General features: G+C 40.4%; 1 protein-coding gene across 1 annotated transcript in view; it reads right to left on the reverse strand.

The window, feature by feature from the left end:
* The window catches only part of LOC112119108 (acyloxyacyl hydrolase-like), a 111812-nt gene that overhangs the window by 40565 nt on the left and 48267 nt on the right, over positions 1-22980 (reverse strand). The window contains exons 12-13 of the mRNA XM_026663545.1: positions 8928-9019; positions 5335-5417 (exon numbers count right to left, since the gene is read on the reverse strand). Of these exons, the coding sequence (XP_026519330.1) occupies positions 5335-5417; positions 8928-9019 (175 nt within the window). The remainder of the gene's footprint in view (positions 1-5334; positions 5418-8927; positions 9020-22980) is intronic.

Genomic DNA, 22980 nt, shown 5'->3' on the forward strand with positions numbered 1-22980 from the left:
ATAGCAAATACAGTGTAATTACACCATGATTATGTTTTTAACTGCTAAGTGTTACCTGTTCATATAGGGCCTGATTCAAAATCCACTGAAATCAGTGGGAGTCTTTCCATTGATTTAAGTGGGCTTTGGATCAGGCCCATTTTGGAATTTTAATTACATTACTAAACTGCTTATTATCACCCCTTTGATTTCATACTTGATTCATGTATTTTTAGAACTCAAATACATTAACTATATTGTATTTACACTATAATCACTCAGCCATGCAATTAATCTTTCAGTTATATGACTCTAGTAGTAATTACTGATAACAAAAAGTACAACTCAGTGGTTTGAGCATTGGCCTGCTAAACCCAGGGTTGCGAGTTCAATCCTTGAGGGGGCCACTTAGGGATCTGGGGCAAAATCAGTACTTGGTCCTGCTAGTGAAGGCAGGGGGCTGGACTCGATGACCTTGCGGGGTCCCTTCCAGTTCTATGAGATAGGTATATCTCCATATAAAAAACCGATAGCATAATTACACTCAATACATTATAAACTGCATGTATATACACTAGGGCTGTCGATTAATTGTAGTTAACTCATGCGATTAACTCAAAAAATTAATTGTGATAAAAAAAATTAATCACTTTTAATCGCACTGTTAAATAATAGAATACCAATTGAAATTTATTAAATATTTTGGATGTTTTTCTACATTTTCATATATATTATATTCTGTGTTGTAACTGAAATCAAAGTGTATATTATTTTTGATTATAAATATTTACATTTTTCAATTCACCTCACACAAGTACTGCACTCAAAAACAAAACAATGTAAAATTTCAGAGCCTACAAGTCCACTCAGTCCTACTTCTTCTTCAGCAATCGCTAAGACAAACAAGTTTGTTTACATTTACAGGAGATAATACTGACCTCTTCTTATCTGCAATGTCACCAGAAAGTGAGAACAGGCATTTGCATGGCACTTTTGTAGTCGGCACTGCAAGGGATTTACGTGCCAGATATGCTAAGCATGGCCATGCTTCGGCCACCATTCCAGAGGACACGATTCCATGGTGATGATGCTTGTTAAAAAACTTTCATGTTATAGCAGTCTCGGCTGATGACAAGTTCATTTTAAGAACACTTTCACTGTATATTTGACAAAACGCAAAGAAGGTACCAATGTGAGATTTCTAAAGATAGCTACAGCACTCGACCCAAGGTTTCAGAATCTGAAGTGCCTTCCAAAATCTGAGAGGGACGAGGTGTGGAGCATGCTTTCAGAAGCCTTAAAAGAGCAAAACTCAGATGCAGAAACTACAGAACTCGAACCACCAAAAAAGAAAATCAACCTTCTGCTGGTGGCATCTGACTCAGATAATGAAAATGAACATGTGTCGGTCCACTCTGTTCTGGATTGTTATTGAGCAGAACACATCATCAGCATGGACGCATGTCCTCTGGAATGGTGGTTGAAGCATGAAAGGACATATGAATCTTTAGTGCATCTGGCACATAAATATCTTGTGATGCCGGCTACAACAGTGCCATAAGAAAACCTGTTCTCACTTTCAGGTGATATTGTAAACAGGAAGCGGGCAGTGTTATCTCCTGCAAATGTAAACAAAGTTGTTTGTCTGAGTGATTGGCTGAACAAGAAGTAGGACTGAGTGAACTTGCAGGCTCTAAAATTTTACATTGTTTTATTTTTGAATGCAGTTTTTTTGTACATAATTCTACATTTGTAAGTTCAACTTTCATGATAAAGAGATTCCACTACAGTGCTTGTATTAGGTGAACTGAAAAATACTATTTCTTTAGGGTTTTTTTACAGTGCAAATACTTGTAACCAAAAATAAATATAAAGTGAGCACTGTACTGTATTCTGTGTTGTAACTGAACTCAATAGATTTGAAAATGTAGAAAACATCAATAAATATTTAAATAAATGATATTCTATTATTAACAGTATGATTAATCGTGCAATTAATCGTGATTAACTTTTTAAATCGCTTGACAGCCCCAATATACACACACACAATGATGTCTGTGTGTGAAAAAGAGGTGGGTGAATACTGCAAAACAAAATCCTGTAACTATTAGATGATTTTTAAAGGAATCCACTTTGACTGTGTTCATGTCCCTCTCATGTTCATCTTTATGAATATTCTAGTAAAATAAAATCACTAGCAGAAATGTTCACCAAAACAACAGATTTTAAGCAAATATTGCAGAACATATACAAAAAGTAAATTTCCAACTCATAATTGTGAGTACTGGAAACCTGATCCTAAGAGTTGCACGAATCCAGCCAGGAAACAAAAATATGCCATGTAACCTACTGATCCACGTAAAACAGTTTGAGTTTAGGACTTCAGATATTGAATAAGTATGATGAACTGATTGTGAATAAGCTATGCTCCAAAAATTATTTCCAGAAGTTATTCAACAAATAATTTTGAAGAGCAAATAAATTAGATTGGTAAACTGTTTACAGATCACTTGCAAACTGAAAAAAGAAGTGAAATTGCTAGAGAAAATGATTAGTTATGAATTATTAACCTAGCTCATGTATTAAACATGTTGGAAAGTCACTCGTGAGCTATGTGCATCATTCCAAATGAGTGTGGAGAAAGCCTTTATACCATACCATCATGTATTCTGTATATACCACATACGTTACAGATAAACTATTTTAGGAGTATTCTGGAGAGTTTTTATAGTTTCTAGTGTGACTATTTTTGTATCTCTCCATCTGTAAAGCCAAGTGCCTTAGAGACCATGAGTCCAACCATGCAGGGCTCAGATGGAGCCACAAAAATCTTCACAAATAACTTCCAAGGGTTTTTCTGTCCCTTAAGACTGTCACAAATGTCACAGTTGTTACCTCAGACCTCTCCATGGATATAAATGTTTACTAGGTCACCTTGGGAAATTGGGACCCTCCAGTTCGCAATGGCACTGAAATCCCATTTCTAGCTTTATAGGATATTGGACATTGTTATGTTTAGGAAAACTGTTACGGGCCATGCCCTCAGTCTTTCCTGGCTCCCTTTGCACTGTGGCCCAGGATGCTGCTGTGGAACATTTCTCCACTGTGCACAGAGATGTGGAATGCACAGAGATGTGCCTCGCTGCAGATGTTTCACAGTTTTCCCCCCCCCCCCCCCCACAGCAAAACCACGGCACTCACAATGCATTAAGACCCCACCTATGCAGACGGGGCACAGGATTTTGCCAACCTGCAGTGATCAGCATTCCTGCATGTTGTAAAATGAACAAACATAGGAAACAAAACCTCAAAACTTTCCACTAACCCTACCAACACCAAGAAAATAAACTCTCCTTTAAGCACCTAAAACTTTACATATGCAACAATTCCTCAGCTGAATTTTGATAGACATGTTTTTAAATGGCTGATTTTTGTTTGTTTGTCTCTCTGCTTCACTTTTAATCTCCAAAGTCTGAATATTAAAGGAAAATCCATCAAAGTCAGTAAGTCAAAAAATTGATCTCCCATTGACTGAGTCTGGGCCCATCTGAAAGCTCTTATCTGGAGCAGGCCTTCCTTCTATTTGTTTTCATACTGACACTAGGAAAATGAAGAAAAGATGACACACAGCTTTCTATGAGGCATATGATAAGAAAACCCTTGTCTAAGTGTTATGGGCTTGATTCCGCACAATGCCGCATGGTTCCTGGAGATGCTAAGTGCTTTCATTTCCCAGTGGCTTCACTGGGAGCTGAGGAAGCTCAGCACATTGCAGGACTGGTCCTATGATAGAGGAAATGGATTTCTGCATCGTGAATTTCTTTGCATCTTCTTTCTTTTCATGTTTCAAGTAGTAGGAAGCATTATTTTAGGCAGATAGGTTAAGTTCTCCCAGATGGGACCACTGTCACTCAGTGATCAGTTTTTAGCCTTACCAATGTTGACAGTGTCCATTTAAATTTTCCTGTTTGGGGAAAATATTACACCATATGAGGAAATACTTTACAATACTCTGTCAGGAGGATGATCAAGAGAAGACAGTAAGGGAAGTCATCATGGGTCTTTTCTATCGCTTGTAATTTTTGTCTTCCTAAATTTTTCTCTCAGTTTTCTTGAGAGAATTTACCCTGGCACAATCTCACCTCATTTTATACCCTGCAGGTTTCTGCAATATGAGTGTAAAATATCTATATGAAATGAAAAAAGAGAGAGATGACCTCCTGAGGTCCCTTCCAACCCTGATATTCTGTGATTCTATAAAAAAAGAAGAGAGGCCAGAGAAAGAGAGGGAAATTGAACATAAAGCTGCTATAGGGAGGTGATGTTATCTGCACAGATTATAAAACCAGAAGGGACTATTGTGATCATCTTATCTGATAATTTTCATTGCCTCAGGGGACCAATGGGATTTGAACCTGGGCCCTCTGACCCTCTGAGTGCCAATCCCCTAGGCCAGCAGGACACCTTAAATAGCTCTATTATGTATACACTATACAAAAGTCTGACCTGTACTCTACAACAGCCTTCCGTGAATAAAGGGTTGTATTGCAAACAGAGCATCTAATCTCCAGAACATCCCTGTACAATGGGGCAGGAATACCTCCTAGCGCACACCTGAATGCCACAATGGGGGTGCAGCACACAATCAGGGATAGGGAGGAAGGCATGTTGCTTCTTTTTAGAGCAGGAATAAGATGCATGAACCAACCTGCCTTGAGGAGGCAGGATGACTGTGGACCTAATCATAGGTCATAGCACAATTCAGGAATGATTCATTTCTATCTCCACTGCAGGACCAAATGGTATTCCAACCATGTCAGGCACTACCCATTCTGTAACCAGAACTCAGAACATGGTGGCTTTCTGTATCACACAAGCAGGCTTTTAATTCTATCACTGATGTAGAATGGCCATGGGAGGTGAGGGAGGAAATATTTGAACTTCCAATCCAGCACCAATTTCTAAAGTTCGTAATTCTGGAGGCATAGAACCTCAATGCAAACTTCAGTGTTAAGAGCTAAACTTTTTTAATTTTAGAAAAAACATTTAGACAGAGAAAAATGAATTCCAGGTTAGAGTTACAGTGAAACACATCAATTATGAGTCAGGCAGAAGTCATTCATTAGTCATAGAGCAGATGAAAGAGATCAAGCATAAATAAGTTCTTATTCAGAATCAATAGCGAGACTGAACCGAAGAGAAAAGACACTGTGTTAAATAGATCCTGTTCTCTACTTCTCCACAATTCGTGCATGCAGTTACGTAGCATTATTCTGAATGGCGTTCCTGAGCTGTACCCATTAATTCAACATCAAGATCAAACTTTCATCTGTGGAAAAAATGAGGTTATAGTACCATTTTTGGAAATATTCTGGAAGTCTCTGTGATTGCAGCGGTTTCTTCTGCGTAAACGTAGATAGAGAGAGTCTGTCCAGCCTCTGAAACACATTAACAAAAGGCACTCAACACATACGGTACAAATGAAACCATGGCTAGCTTTAAAGAAAAGGGCTGGCAGATTACATATTAAAAATACATTAAAATATACAATATGTTCTCTGAACAGTTTTAGATCCCAATTCTGTATACACTAACTACTGGGCTTAGTATTTACTATTAAGTATAATACTTTTTATCAATAGTAGTCCCACTGAAGGCAATGGGACTATGAAGTGTTTGCTGGATTGGACCATTATTTTGCATTGTTTGGCATGTTTTGTTTGCTATGCCATTAAGCACATCCCTCAGAGTTTAATTGTGGAATTTTGGCATAATTTAAGTCAATGGAGTCTGATAATTTTGACAATTTGATTATTAAAATTCTAGGAAGAGATTCAAATTAACATTTTGGGGAAGATTTGTCAGACTATAGCAATCTGGACGCATACAACAATTTTAAAAGATGGATAGAAAGGCAGGATAAGGCAATCAGCAGGTTAACGAGGGTAAGGAAAAACCAAGTAGCCAGAGGAAGCAGCCCATAGGAGAGAAAAAGGTAAAACTGCCTTTGTCAGGTTTAAATTGCACTGGCTATTTCTGAGGACTTTCATTTAAACTCTTCTCTGACATAAATGACTAGGAAAGCTTTGCTGTGTGGCACAGTAGGGTCCCAAGCCTGAAAATGCTGAACAAGACATTAGCATCCTTTAGAATTAATTCTCTGAAGAACAGGGAGACTCAGTGGTTTTGAAAAGACAGAAATCAATTTTAGATCCAAACCTGACATTCCTTTGTTTTTCTGCTTCCTCTTTTTACAGTTAATAATTTTCTTTTAACTATAACGATTTAAGTGGAAATCTAGATATCCCCCCAAAAGCTCTCTCTAGGCTGACAGTAGCTTTCAAATTGTCCATATTTCTAGTTGTGTTTATACTGATTCTTCAGATAATTGCTTCACCAACCTTTATGCTGGATGCCATTTACCAAAGCAATCCTACTGACACGCAGGGATTTTGGCTTCTTGTTATAGTTGTGGAACAGTAAATAAGAGTGAGGAAGTATTGGCAGGACATTCATTTCCTAGTGTTTTAAAACTTGGACCGACTGATTTGAAAGACAGATTGTATTTGATTAATTTTCCCCTTTCCTTTGTACCGCACAGAAAAATGTAAAAATCCCCGTAAAGGAGAAGAGCCTTAAGGAAAGCTGATAAAAAGATCGCTCTCTAGAACCCTTGTTGATACTTGTTGATCCCTACTGGGGCTGTTGAAGTTCTGTTTGAACTCAAATGTAGAGGAATTTGGGATAAAGGATGGCAAACACAATGCAGATAAATGTAAAGCCATGACAAGGCTTGAAACCAAGAATGAAAAACAAAATATTACCTACTTTGAAATGTGATAATGCTGACCATTAACCATGAAAGAGGCTATACAAGTAACACATTAAATTTGTACAGCCTTCAGCATGAGGTGGAAAGCAAAGCAAAGAATGCAATATTTAGTTAATCAATATAAATCATAAATGCTTCCTAGAAAACAGCATACTGACCCAGTTTTTAAATTCAGTTTACATAGGATTTTAGTTAGCTTTGCTTCAGTCCTGCTTTTACATATTCCAGATATATATTAGCCCAATTATTTTAAAGTAGATATGTAAATTAAAAACATGGGAGTAAACCATGACACTCAGAATCCAAACGTATATATGCTAACCCCTAGACCTACGTCTTTTTTCCAAGTCCCTAGTTTTGTAAAGGGACCACTCAGTGCAACAAAAATAACTCTACTCTCAGGACTGCAGGCTGGGACCTTGCTAGTTATTTAACTACACCACAACAAAGTGGTGACAAAAAAACCCTCAGACCGACTAAACAGGAAATAGGAGGGTGTGGGAGTGGAGCAGGACTCCCTCCCATAATAAATTAGGCATTATTAACCCTATCATGACCACTTTACTACACGCACCCTGAGCAGCCTCTTTAGGGCAGTGGTTCTCAACCAGGGACACGTGTACCCCTAGGAGGATACACAGAGGTCTTCCAGGTCATCTAGATATTTGCCTAGTTTTACAAACTAAAATTTCATACAGACAACAACTTGTTTACAGTTCTCTATATACTGTACATTGAACTGTAAGTACAATATTTATATTCCAATTGATTTATTTTATAATTATATGGGGAAAATGAGAAAGTAAGCCATTTTTCAGTAATAGTGTGCTGTGACACATGTACTTTTGTCTGATTTTGTAAGCAAGTAGTTCTAAGTGAGGTGAAACTTGGGGGTACAGAAGTCTGGAAAGGTTGAGAGTCAATGCTCTAGGGCAGTAGTGGGCAACCTGCGGCCTGCGCTGCTTCCTGCAGCTCCCATTGGCCGCGAACAGCGAACCGCGGCCACTGGGAGCAGGGGGCAGCCGTGCCTGCGGACGGTCAATGTAAAGAAACTGTCTTGTGGCCCACCTGTGGATTAGCATGATGGGCCGCAGGTTGCCCACCACTACTCTAGGGCATGAAGCAGTAGCGGAGCTGCTCTGTGTCCATTACACTATCCCCTATACACTCCATACCACATATAGAAGCCTATTAGAGCTGGTCAAAAAATGGAAAAACAATTTCAGGAAAAATGTTGACGATTTGAAGTTGTTTCCATTTCACAGGGATCAAAATGGAACAATTTTTCATTTGCATTTATTAATTTTTTGTGAAATACTTTTTCTAAATCATTTGAATTTTCCTTCCTTTGTTCCTCTTGTTACCCCCATTCCTCAACTTTTTGCCATTCAGTGCAATAAAGTGAATGAGGTCAAGGGTTTCCCTCCCCAAAATCCCCACTTTTTCATTTTCTCTTTTAGTACTCTACTTTTCCAAACATCTCCAACTTTGTAAAAGTTACAGAGTGGCAGCGTGAGTGTTTCCTTTTCCTTTTTCACTATAATTTTTTCAAAGGTGAGGACTTGCAAAAGTTGCAGAGTGGAAAAGAAAAATGAAAAAGTGAAAAACTCTTCAAAAATACAGACATCATTCATTCAGTGGCAAAGAGGAAACAGAAAGGAGAAAAAGTACAAATCCAAAAAAATCCACATTTTAAAATTTTGGAATTAAATTTTGGGGAGAGGCGGTGTACCAAGAGCTTTATGTTAAAGTTTTTGGTTTTGAAAAAAGGAAAATTTAATCATTTTTTTCAAATAAATTATGTTGACCATCTCTAGAGACTGAGCGGAGGGCAAGCAAAGTTGGTGAGTAGGTGAGGCTGGTCTGGGAGCCCACACATTAGTGAAAATATTTGAGAGGAGAGAGAGTGTGGGGAAAAATCTTTGAGACAATCATGATTTTAGGAAGAGCAGAGGCAGAGCATGCCAGCACTTTTATTTTTCCATTTTCAAGCATTGGATTTTTCTCCAATGGTCTTTGCTTAGTTTCTCCTCCCCACATCTTTCTTTTTTCTTTTTTTTCTTTTTTTTGTCATCAAGGCTTGCTAAAACTTGGCCTAGTCCTTCTATGAGCTTACCCAATTGTGGAGTTCAGAAATCCAGTGGTCCCTGAGAAATGGGGCCAGTCAAGCTCATTGGTAAGAGCCACTGGGAGATTAGAAAATGATTTCTGAAAGGAAATTTAAAAGCAATTGAGACGGTTTTGCCTTCCCAAATAAAATCCCATCCACAGAATCAAACAACATTCTCAATTTGGAGCACCAGCCAGTTAGTGATAATACCGTACATTTATACAGTGGTTACACTTAAAAAGTTGCTACTTATTTCTGAGATATTTCCGATCCCTAACATGGAGAAGAAGAGTAGAACCATAAACACTTTCAGACTAGTAGAAACATTTTAAATGCATATATTGTAATATCACCTCTGATTCTGAAGGCCCCACAGTGCTTCACAAACTACAGCATATACAATACTTACAGGACCATGGGAATGGTAGATATCAGCTTGCAGCATTAACATCTGCACCCACCTCATGGACCCTTCCAAAGTAGGATGTCTGTGGGCAAAGGAGCCAATGGCTGCATGGTTCCTAAGGGCCCATGCTATGGGGGAGATGGGACGCCAGGCATAACTACCTAAGGGATCATGTACCTCAGGGCTGAAGCCTTCTTTTCTCCCTGATCCCTAGGATCTGTGGGAAGGGTAGAGTGCAAACACATGCCGTTTTAGAAACTTCACAAGGTGAATCTGGGTTTCCTGGGCCTCAGTCAATCTCCTCCAGGTTTTACCTCAGACAACATTTTTATTTTTTATTTTTTTTATTCACAGAGTTTGGAAGGAATCATCCCCATGGCAAGACAGACATGACTGGGGATCCCTCTGCTACAGGGGAGAATCCAGTGATGGGGAAAGGAGTCAGAGGAGGGCACATGCATAGAAGGAGAGTGGGGAGCAGGATATAAACCCTCCTAGCAGCAGGAAGAGCTGCTAGTACAGAACTTTCATGAAAACAGATAAAGCCTTTATGGTTTCCTGGCCTCTGCTCTTATTTATCTCTGTAATAAGTTTTAGGATACAGTTTCTATGAAAGACACTATGCAGATGAAAGCTCTATTGTACATTCAATATATGGCACTCTATTCTTTTCCATTTCGATTTGTGAAAGTGTTAAAAAAAATCACAAAAGGGAAGAATATGGCCTGGAAAAATCACCCCATCTCATCCTTGTGAGAAGACAGAGTAAATGTTCAGCTTTTACCAATCCGAGGTACACTTTCAAAGACAAATGCACAAGTCCTTTGTGCTCATGCTGAAAAACTGTTGATGAAAAACTGTTAACAAAGGAAGGTCAAAGCATAAAGTAAGGAAACCTACATGCTGCTGTAATCCATTTAATTTATTAGGTTCATTTTCTTTTTAAGCAATTGTGTTTTTCTAAAAACCCTCACAACTATACACAGCCAGCATGTGGATAATTCATTCCAGAGGTGAATAATGAACAATAGAAGAGCTAAATCCTGCAATCTTTACAGGTTTTGATTCTTAGAGGCGGGGATGGGGGCAGGGGAGACTGCAAGTCACATCATATTTGACCTACTTACAGTAAATCTGCTTTAGCTACCAAGGTGAAAACAGTTCTGGCTCGATAACCCTTCATCTCACTCTCAAGAAAAACACTGGGAACAATTTTCAAATCTGTCTGCTTCCAATTCTATATTTGTGTGTGCAAGAGGCACTTACTGAAGATGCACAAGTACTTGGGAACCAGGGCCGGCTCCAGGCACCAGCCGACCAAGCACGTGCTTGGGGCGGCACCTTATAAGAGGCGGCCAATGTTGGGGTGGCGGGGGGCGCTTGCAGTGTTTTTGTTCGCGGGGCTGCGCTAGAGGGGTTTTTTTTTGTTTCAGTGGCGCGGCCCTGGAGGGCGGGGGCTTCGGCGGCATGGTGCTGGGGGGGGGCGGGGGTTTGGGCGGCATGGCGCTCGGGGGGTTTCGGCGGCCCGGCCTAGCACTCGGGGAGGTTCGGCGGCCCGGCGCTCCGGGGGTTTTGGGCAACCCGGCGCTTGGGAGGGGGGCGGCCCAGTGCGGCAATTGGGGGGGCGTGGGTTTCGGTGGCCCGGCCCGGCGCTGGCGGGGGGGAGTCGGCGGCGCGGCACTCAGTGTGGGGGGTGTTACGGCGGGGCGGCAAAAAAGTTAGCGCCGGCCCTGTTGGGAACTCTGCACAAGTGAAGGAGTTTAAGCACACAATTTGGCTGGTCACTTTTGAAATTTTGGCCTAAAATATGTTTATTATAAGAGAGGAAGTGAAATGCTTAAAATAAAATCAGTAAATATAAAATAATGTTTAAGATCCCTTATCAATTACAGAATACACATGTAAGGCTTAAAAAAGATGATGAAATTTATTTTAAAACAAAAGCATCTAACACCACTTCTTTCTTTAGGACCTGCCAACACTGGGGTGGGAACTGTTGTCACTGAACAAGTTTTATAGTATGATTTTAAACTGGTTCTCAGGCTAATTTAGGTTAAATACCTGTATAGTATAGTCAGCACCTAGCCATGTTAAACCTGACTTGGAAACCATGTATTAGCTTAGAACTATGTTCCAACCTAAAACTGTATTCCAGTTTAGCACAGACCCTGATCCATCAAAATACTTAAGGCCAGACTTTTAACGATATTTAAGCTCCAGATGATGCAGACAGGTTCCTAGCGGGATTTTCAAAAGTGCCTAGGGCCTATCTGCAACTTAGGTGCCTAGATGCCTTTAAAAATCTCGTCCTCAAACTCTACAGGGATGTCATTTAGAGAGTGTGTTTTAACCTAAAAAGATACATTCTAGCTTAACCTAACATGCAAACATGTCCTAGTCTAGAAGGGGGCCCTAGCTGAGTTCTACATTAGAATGGTATTCAAGCATGGCCTAGTTTAAACACCATATTCTAGACTAGCCTGGTTTGGAAATGATGATGCACCCTAGGAACCAGACTTTAGCAGAAAACAATTAGAAGGCGGTTCCAGCCTAGTTTTGAAACTGTATTCTAGCCTCAAATGTTATTCCAGCTAAGTCTAGTTATGAAGCAGTATTCTAGCCTAGGAATCATTTTCTGGCAGCGTCTTAGCCTAGGATGGTAGTATAGCCTCGCCGTTTGGAAATCATGTGCTAGCTTGAAGAGCCACATCTAAGGAAGTCAAAACAATGGGTGACTGTGCACACAGTTACCAAGCTATGCTGAAATCAAGTGAGCCTGAATCAAAGAACCTTCCCCTCGCTGTAGGGGAATATTTTACAAAGGGGAGTTCAGCACCTAATCCTCATCTGAGCCTATGAAAATTTTCCCCCTCCATACTAAACATGATGGCTGAGATTTCCAAAGCCACCTAAGGGATTTGGTCTGGGATACACAGTTCCCATTCAATTTAATGGGAATTGCTTGCTTGATTTTAATGGGAAGTAGGTGTCCAAGTCCCCATGTCAGCTTTGAAAATCTCAGCCTGTGTTTCTGTTCTAACAGCATAAATAAGTAATTATTAAAACTGCAGACCCTGTTTCTTTACCTGTTTAACATTCCTAATTTGCAACACTGCAGGTTTAAAATTAGCAAAATAAAAATCCAATTTCTCAACAAAACAGTATCCTGAGGACCAAAACGTTTGCTTATAGAAAATAGCAAGAACTTTGTAGGGGATGAGACTGAAGCTAGAGCATGGATGATTCTGTACCGACAATATTCAATTTCAGCAAACATAGCGCCTGATCCAGCTCCCATTGAAATGGCCAGATGGCCATTAACTTCAATGGTGCAGGAGCAAGCCTGTAGTGCACAGTTTTCAGACTATGCTTTCTTCATGAGCTAGGCATCTAAAAAGTGTGAGGAAAATATTTCTTGCATGAAGGGACATGAATGAGACATGAATGTGAACCAATTATTTCATTTAAAGACCAGAGCCACTCTGCTCTTGGGTAAACAGATATTTATTGCATCACAGCTAGATTAAGGATTTATTTTGCTCTTGTTACAGCATGAAATCAAAACCTACTGAGTTCAGGAACATTTATCTAAAATTCAACTCCCTAGAAGAAGTGTCACCAGCATTTCAGACCAGGACGGCATAGGGCCTTTACCTTCAAAAGAATCACCGTTCAAACGAGATTTAGAGGTAATCTCCTATCCTAGACACATTATAATAGGAAAGTGCTGCATTTTGTAAGTCAATTCTAAGCAGATGGCCAGAGCAGCAGGAGGGCAATATCCTTTGCTAGACACGAGAGTCTTTTTTAAACATGAGTTGTTCAGAAAAGCCCACCACATAAAAAAATCTACAGTACTTTTCCACTTCCATTAACCCCTCTAAAGACACATATCTCTGTGCTATAAACTTTGTATTTCAATGTCAAAGAGACAGATCACCCATGCTGAATGTTTCTATGGGGGGAGGGGAATTAACACAGCACAAAACATGCTAGACCCAAGATCCACTGATGGGAGTGAAGCTGAACCTGAGTTGTATCAACCTTCCTTGCCCTGTCAAAGATCTTCCATGTGACCTCTGTATGTTTGACTCTCTGGTGATTTAAGGGTAGTGTGTCAGAACTGATAATTAGGGACCTACCAAGTTCATGGTCCATTTTGGTCAATTTCACGGTCATAGGATTTTAAAAATCGTAAATTTCATGATTTCAGCAATTTAAATCTGAAATGTCACGGTGTTGTAATTGTAGGGGTCCTGACTCAAAAAGGAATTGTGTGTGTGTGGGAGGGAGGGGGAGGTCGCAAGGTTATTGTAGGAGGGGATTGCGGTACTGCTACCCTTACTTCTGCACTGTTTCTGGTGGCGGCGCTGTCTTCAGAGCTTGGCAGCGGCAGCTCTGCCTTCGTGCAGAAGAAAGGATAGCATGGTATGATATTGCCACTCTTACTTCTGTGTTGCTGTTGGTGGGGCGCTACCTTCAGAGCTGGGTGCTCGGCCAACAGCCGCTGCTCTCCGACTGCCCAGCTCTGAAAGCAGCGCAGAAATAAGGGTGGCAATACTGGGACCCCCTAAAATAACCTTGTGACCCCCTGCAACTCCCTTTTGGGTCAGGCCTCCCAATTTGAGAAACACTGGTCTCCCCCATGAAATCTGTATAGTAAAGGGTAAAAGCACACAAAAGATAAAATTTCACGGGGGGAGACTAGATTTCATGGTCCGTGATGTGTTTTTCATGGTTGTGAATTTGGTAGGGCCCTACTGATAAGGGACAGAGCCACTCATCTGCTGTAAAACACATGAAGACTTACTCACTAACACTCTCCGCATCAATTCTTATATATTGTTGCTCCTTGTATTCAAATCCCTCAGAGCAGGCATTAGGAATCGGGGGCTAGTGAGGGGGTTTTAGGTCAATGGATCAAGGGGGAATAGTGGAAGCCTTAATCCTCCATGACTGTCTCAGGATAGACAGGTTTTACCTGTTGTGACCAGGACTCCAGTGGGGGCCAGCTGAGGTTACTCAATTAAGGTGAACTGCAAATATTGAGACAGACAATCCCCCCAAAAGCTGGTGGATATTCCAAGACTTAGATTTACCAAGCCAGCATAAAACAGCTTTTTTATTACTTCACTGGTTGCCCAGAAGCCAGCAACACAGTTTCCTTGAAGAAACCCAGCCTCAGGCCTTCATCCAGGTACCCAAGTCAAATATGATGAAGATTTCTGAAAATCTTATTTCATCATATAAAAGAAAAGGTTCTACCAATCCCAAAGGATCGGACAAATTACCTCCCAGGTTAATGACTATTCGAGATCTTACCCAAATACATCTACAGCCAATTCGTATTATCTAAACTAAAATTTATTAAAAAAGAAAAGGGAGACAGTATGGTTAAAATATTAATATACATACAGACATGAGTTCAATTCTTGAGGTTCAGATTCATAGCAGAGATGGTGAGCTTTGTAGTTGCAAAGAGTTCCTTTAGAATTTAGTTCCTAGGTTATAGTCCAATGTCCAATATCATATCCAGGTTGTACCAGCTTAACTGGGATCTCGTCTTGTGGCTTAAGCTTTCCCTGATGAAGCTTAAGCAGATCTGAGCTATCAGGATCAGGACCCAATGATCTTTTATACAGTTTTCTAGCCTTTACCTGACCATACAGTCCCGGGTAAACAATAGGCTTTTGATGTAACCTTCTGTTTCCTGAACACCACCAGTAATTAGTTACACAAATTAACATAGGGCAATTTATCCATTTGGCAGTTTATCACAAACTTTAAAGAGACATATAGACAATGACATTATTTCACCCAAGATTCATCTAAATGTTAATATTCCCTTTTGATCTCTGAATTAGTAGCTATAGTGACAGACAGGAACTGTCTGTTTACATGGCTAGCATTTAAGACACACACAATTAGTATCACTTCTAACTTCTAACAATATAGGTTTGCCTTTCAAAGTTCTAGCCTATCGACCATGAATGGCCCTAATTACCATTTGCATAGCTTTGTAACATGACTTTAAAGATTGGCTCTAGGTCATCCAGCCTGCAAGCTGCTTTCTGGCCATGAATTATATTTTGTATAAGATTTGCTGCAATTATATAGCAGTGGTAGCAATAATGATTTGCATGATTATATTTTAGACAACGTCACATCTGTGGACATTTGGTCATCTGAGGACTGGAGAAGAAGAGGTCATACTCCCATCTGCTTGTAGTTTTCAAACCACTGTCCCTTCCTACCACATGATACAGTGGAATCCCTGCAGATTTTTTGCCACCTGCACTCAGTTCTCCCAGGAATTTTCCTGTGGAAAGGCGTGATATGGGCCAGAGAGTTTAAGTGTCTGTCCTGACTTTCATTTTACTGGGTCAAAATTTTGAAAATGGGATGCCTAATTGTAGGTATCTAAAATCCATATTTAGACATCTATGGGCTGATTTTTCAGAAGTGCAGAGTAACCTGCCATTTGCATTGAACTCAGTGAGGCTGTGGATGCTCAAAACCTCTAAAAAAAAAAGTCAGATCTCTTCTGTAAGTGCCTAAAGATAGATTTATCTACCTAAATTTAGTCACCTACGTTTGAAAGTCTGGGTCTCATTTATGCTGATGATTGTTAAATTATCCAACATGATAACCTGAGACTTCTTAAGTAAGGAGATCTGATCATTTATTCTATAATTCTCCCCTGGTTCAACCTGACTTCCACCGCATGGCAGAGCAGGAACAGCCAGCATAACAAGGCACAACAGACATTCCTCAGAGTCTCTTTACTAAACTCTCAAAGTCTCTCCTGGAAAATTTCTTGCCTAATCTAATTAGCTTTAAAACAGCAGTTAATAGTCTCCGGTGGTGTGGTGTTGTTGAACTGAAGGGTGCATGGAATTGCTGTAGACTGTAAACTTCTCCCTTTAATAAATCTGAAAAGGCAGCATATTCATTTCCCACTCCCCCCAAGATTTAAATACTCCAGGAAAAACATTTCCTTTGTGAACTTCCATCTTCGAGTCATTTTGGGAGGCAATGAATGTTGGGAAAAACTGGTCAGTAACTCCCTTTTCCAAGTATTTATTCACAGGAGGGTTGGAGGAACCAAAGCAAAGTGTATTGTAATAAATTAACAGTAGCTATGTGACATGGGGAGCTAAGTGGTGCAGTAGGTTAATGTACTAATCTTTTTCCCACTGGAGGCCTAAATTCATGTTCTTGCTGTGGTCTCAATTAAGGATGATTTTGGTGGCATTAGGATGTGACTAGCCTACTCTCTCTGTGTTCACAACCCAAAACCACATGTGATTAGCAATTCCTGCTCAAGAAAGGCTTAGAATTGGAAGAGCAGAGAACTTTTAGGTTAAATTTTAGGCAGGCCGACAAAGCCCTGTAGGTAAAGATGTGCACTACTTGAACTCACTGGCATTGGCTCAAGATAATGCTATTAGCTGTTCCTTTTCACATGCACCAAAATTCACCGCAATTTTAGCCACTCATTTATGCTGTCAGAAACAACTCACATGTAGTGTGTATATTTAATTTTAAACATTAACTTTAATAAAATTTTTAAATCTTTTCACAAATAAAGTGATCAAATGATAAGGGACATGTTGCTCATTGGCTTTAATCTACACTCTCTCCCTAACTAAAAACTAGTTTCTTTAAATGAAAGAAAAATTAACAATTTTCCTGTACAGATTCATATTCAACTAGAATTTCATTTAAACATGTACATGAAGTATATTTAACAATAATATTTAGCACTATATATCTTCAAAGTGCTTGAGAAACAATTAATATTCACAACCCCCTTGCAAGGTAGGAAAATTGTTGTTACCCCCATTTTACAGATGGAAACACTGAGACCCAGAGATTAGATGAGAATAAGAGAGTCAGTGTCAGAGACAGGATTAGCCCTCAGGGAATCACTGCTCCCAATTGTGTGCTCAGACCACTAGACTACAATGTTCAGTCTCATGATAAACTACAAATCAAATCAAATGTAATTATTGCAACTGTTTGATCAAAGATGTTTAACTACATTTAGCATGCCATGCTCCGTATAACTCTTCATTAACATTTAACTGTTCTATTTTCCCAGGTTGGTAGGAGAGTTTGCATAGGGCACAGTAAAAAATAATTTGTTTCTGTTATCCTGAGCCTCAGGGAGCCATTATACCTGTGCAACATGAGGGCAAAGTGAGTATAAAATCATACCAAAGCAGAATGGTAGAATTTTACACTCATTTTGCACTACATGAGGTGCAGGGCAACAGAGAATCAAGTTCTATGTGTACAAATCAGCATGTCCAAACTTTTAAAAGTTTGATTGGAGAGCTTGGATACTGGTACAAACAAAAGGACACACAAGCCTAAGAACAAGGGATAGAATATGAAGACGTCACACTGCCAGCTAATGAGGCTGCTCCCATGTTTTGTCTGTTGAAGGTCTTAGGTTCTATCCCTACGTATAACGCATGGTGTCGGTTCTGAGGTTTTATATTTTTACACAAGCATTTCTTTCAAATTCCACCATTCAATGATCACATAAGTTCTCCTTTTAAAAAGTTAGGATGGCAAGTGAATATAGTGCTCATGAAAGGTGTCAGCTGGACAAACACAAAGTCTTCTATTTGTCACCACTCTCCTGTTGATGTGCCTTAACCCTGACCTAGAGAGACCACTTCTAGGAAAAAAAGGATAGTATAGTCTCCATGTGCACTCTGTCCTTGAGGTCTCTAATGAGCCTGCCAACTGGTTCTGCGGAGGGTTTTTGTCTACCCGGTGCTACATTGAGAAGATCAGTCCATTTCACATACTGGCCACTCAACAGCTATCAGACAGTAACAACATTCAATCCCAGCCCAACTGGTCTATATTCAAACCACTGATTTAGAAGTGAAAGCTTCTATATCCTGTTATCAACCCCCTGACCCATCCAGTCAGGGCAGGATTTAAGTGTGGATCATTGAGTAAGCCCAGTACTCAGAGAAGTCCAATGCCCAGCCAAAATCAGAAAGCAGTACTGAGTCAGACTAGAGCACGACAGCAACAGTAGAAGGTGTGCGTCACAGCGGGTTGCTGCCAGCTGCTGCCTGCTCCTAGGAAACTAACATTAGCACCAGTTGGGGGTATGAGGACAAGAGGCATTCAGCTCCCTAATATAACTCACTCACAGAGGCCACTTTGTCACCCAAGGGAACGGGAGGAAGGGAAAGCAGCAGGCAGAGTGCCTCCTAACTAAGAAGAGGTAGGACCCGCAACCATATTAGCAGGTACATACGACGCCACCATGGATGCAGCAGGACTCCATTCAGTCTCTCAAGTCATTATTAGCGAATGAGCTGAGAGACAGGGAATTGTGGGAAACATGGTTGCACCTGGGCAACTGAGGCATGTTGCTGAGCTAGGGTGCCAGGCTGCCTGGAAGAGTGTAGACTGGCTGGCAACTGACTGAGCAACGCAGGGGAAGGGTACGCCACTGGCACCAGTGAGAGGGGGAGGCTGACAAGGATGAAATGGAAGTTACAAGGGAATCCCTTTGATTCTGGTGAGAGCAGGCCTGCTTTGCCTGGGCACAAAGCAAGGACCAGTCGGTCCTTGATGGGCTGGATTGGATGGGACTGCACTACTTGAGTAGGAAGAAAGTTAATGAGTCTTTCAGGGCTTGGGGAGACTAAGAGGAAGAGCCTGATAGGGATTGCTTCATCTGGGCTGGGAAGAGACAGAGAGAGAGGAAATGTCTATTTCAGGAATGAGGTGGCTGGAATGTCTCTCTAGGAGAGACTGAAATTTTGAGGAAGCCCCACAATGTTAGTGCCTCTGAGGCTCAGCTAGCTTTAATCCACCCCTGCATCCAATCCTCCAGCAAATGGTTTTTTAAATCAGAAGAAGTTATTGGATTAATCTTAACTATGCTAGGGTTAAACCTGTACTAATAAGAAACTGGGTAAGCCTGACACATCTTAAAGCAGATGCTGTCAGTGTTTTCCCCAGGAATTGAAATGGGGGTGGGGGGATGATCGAATTTACAGGGTGGGGGGGTCAGGGCCGATGAGGGGTGAGACCATGAGGGTGAAAGTAGGCTGTATGGCACCATAGTAAAAACTGAAAAATGTTTTATGATCATTTTATTAGATTTAACTCATGTTTTAAAACCATCACACAAATTAAAGTTGGCTTCTCAAGCCTTCTATAAAGCACTACATCTACATCCGTCTTGGTTTCTTGTTATAATTTTGCACAACTCTGTTAATACACTTCTTGAATGCAATGCGTTCATCTTTGGTGGCTTCTTGTGTGCCTAGTATTTCCATTCCTTCAATTGATATGCTCATTAGTTCATTCACATAATCAGGCAGAAGGCAACTTCTTTCAGAACACAAAATTCTATTCAATGATGAAAAAGAACACTCAACTGTAGTTGCTGTGACTGGGAGTAGCAAGAGATGAATTCCTACTTCTTTCATCCCAGGAAACAGCATAAAGATCGGGTCAAGCCACTAGTGATGATAAAAAAGAAGTTGAAGTCAAATCTTCATTCATTCGTCATATGCTATTCCACTCTGTGTTCAAATTCTCTGTTTTGTCCTGAGCACATGGCAGCCCCATTGCTGGTAGTGCCTCACTCCACTCAACTGTCGATGTTTTATAGGACGAGGATCTGTAAAAGCTACATAGAGGTTGAGTAGAATCTAGAAGATGCTGTTGTAGATTTTTAAGAATCAAGTCTGTGTACTTTTTCAGTTGTCTTAACAAACACTTCTTGTCCTCTTCACTTAAGGATTCAATATAAATGCCTTCATCAGTCAACTTCTGGACTAAAGTCTTTCCTTGTTCCAGTACTTTTTCAATGGATAGCTCTCTGATTGATCCAAATGTAGCTTCTATTGCTGGACAAAGATCTACTACTGTTGTAACAGATGCCTGGATGGCATTGTTTAATGACCCAAGTGGTTTCAACAGTAGACTTACAAGAGAGAGAATAGCAATAGTCTTCTCTGAATGTAGTAGCAAAAGTAATCCACCAGCCTCACTACTTAGATCCATCCCATCTGGTAGATACTTTCCAAAGTCGGTAATAATGGCTGGAGTAATTTTAAAACAACAGCCAAGGATTGCTCATGAAAAGCCAGAGGGTTTTCCCAGGTTGGACTAATTTGAACTTCAGTCCCAGTATATCTTCTATATTTTCCAACATATTCAGTCTTTTGGGGCTCTTGCTGAAAAAATAATATAATGAAGACATTACATTTATAGCTTTTTAAATGTCTTTTGAAAAGTCTGCAGCTTGTACTAGTGCTAGTTGGAGTAGATGGCCTCTGCAGTGTGTATAGGAGAGATTAGGGTTACACTTTTCTCTGAGCAAAGCTTGTACTCCACCATGTCTTCCAGAGAAGTTTGTAGCTCCATTAAATGCACAAGCAGCCATCTGTTTGGGGTCCAATTGATAAGCATTTAACTTTTCTAAGATGTGGGTTGTCACAGATGCAGCCGATGTGTCTTTTATAACTTGAACATGTAGAAATGCATCTACTGGCCTACACTGACATCAAGTAAACATACACAATGACTTAATAATTGATGCCCATTTGCACGGTGCATTCATCAGCCATGTATGCAAATTTTTTGAATGTGGTGAGAGAGTTCTTCACTTTTTCAACTGTTGAACCTTTCACTATTGCACCACATGCTTCTAGCCAGTCAGTTGAGTTTCTTGCAGAAAGATAGTGAGCATTTGCTGGTCTTGTTCGGAACCAGTGTTCAACTTCAGGATGAACAAGTGACAATGCACTTAACATTGGCCTCCAGTTTGTAGTGTGTGGAATCTCTTGCTTAAATAGAAAGTATGATGCCACAGCCATGTTTGTTCGCATGAACTGTATTGTGTCTCCAGCATTCTTAACGGCCTCATTAACACTCACTGGTGTTGTCCTTGGTCAGTGGAGACTCAGAGTTCAAAAAAAGAACAGGAGTACTTGTGGCACCTTAGAGACTAACAAATTTATTAGAGCATAAGCTTTCGTGGGCTACAACCCACTTCTTCGGGTGGGTTGTAGCCCACAAAAGCTTATGCTCTAATAAATTTGTTAGTCTCTAAGGTGCCACAAGTACTCCTGTTCTTTTTGCGGATACAGACTAACACGGCTGCTACTCTGAAACCTGTCAGAGTTCAAAGGCGCTTTCACATGAGTTCACCTCCCAGGTGGGGGGCAAGAAGATACCTTGCTTGTTCCTCCAGCTGCTCACTGTTCACTCTGGCCACTGTTGTTTGTTGTGCCACCTTTCACTCCATCGTTCCGTTGCCAATGGCCCTGCGCCGTCACCTTCTGCTGCCACCTGCCACTGTGACCTCTGCGAGTTGGTCTCTTGAGGTTCCATCCGGCTCTCAGTGATTTCAGCTGAGCTCTCAGTGGGGGAACCTTGCTGCTAGTGTAGACTGAGCCGTCTCTTCCACAGAAACACTGTCCCACAGCAGGTCTAAGCACTTAGACCTGATTATCAATGATTTCAGCTGTAGTGGTCACTTAACAAAACAAAAGACTATCTATGGAGCCTAATCAGCTCTGTTTTTAAACAGTGGAGAGGGGCAGGTCAAATAGTACTTGTGACTCAGGCAGACCATCAAGCAAAACACCAGTCCCCACCCTCTCTCTTGATGCCCTCAATCAGCACAGGCTAAGTACAGTTCTACTGCCTTTTACTCAGACAATAACATCATTTCATTACCCCCCTGCATTCAAGTGATTTGTAACCCAACCCCAGCCAAAATCTATCACTTGGGCAACACAGCTCTGTTTGCTGGATACCAAGGTAGATTAGGTGTGAATGTAAATACAATCTGGTCCTGAAGCCTTTCCCCCCCCCCACGAGCTCCCAGCTCATCACTAGCTGTCAGGAGAGCTCATTTAGACTTTGCTTTCAAATCATAATTTGAAATTATTAGGTTGGCCAACATCACCGAAATGAATGCACTGACATTGTCATAAAAATAAAAGCTGTATAAGGAAGCTAGTCTATGTTCATACTTTTCAAATCTATTATACTTTTTCAGATACATGTATTTTATTATACACTTTATATGCTTTTAAAGTGTGTATTGTTTCAATTTCAATTCAATTTCCCAAACAATCACGAAATTGGCAACAGTGCATGTAACTAGTTCACAAAACTGGGAGGGGGGGGTGTTGGGGAAATTAAGGGGGGTGTAGGGAAATCCCTGGATGCTGTAAACCAATTTTTGTTGCATTTCGTACAGAAAATATGCTCTGAGTATGAAAGGTTATGGGCCAAGTTTCAGCCTAGAGAAACTGTTTATAGAAAAGTTCTAAAATCTGAACATCATTGATTTGTAATAGAAATGCTGACAGTATAAAACTGTAGCTTGAATGCATCACTTTACTATTGTATTGTTATTGTCATCATCATCATCATCATCACCACCATTATTACCATATTTATTAGACAAGTTAATCTTAATTATCATTACCACTAATTCATTATGTTCCTTCATCAGCTCTGTCATCAATGTCATTCCTATAATCATCTCTCAAACTACTAACGAAGAAAAACAACTGCTAATCTAGAATATTTAAATCAGTTTGGCTTTGCAAATGAAAGATGGAAAACGCATACAATTCTGATTGAAAT

This window comes from Terrapene carolina, unplaced genomic scaffold, assembly GCF_002925995.2.
Source record: "Terrapene carolina triunguis isolate 2854851 unplaced genomic scaffold, T_m_triunguis-2.0 Scaffold33723, whole genome shotgun sequence".
Classification (NCBI taxonomy): Eukaryota; Metazoa; Chordata; order Testudines; family Emydidae; genus Terrapene; species Terrapene triunguis.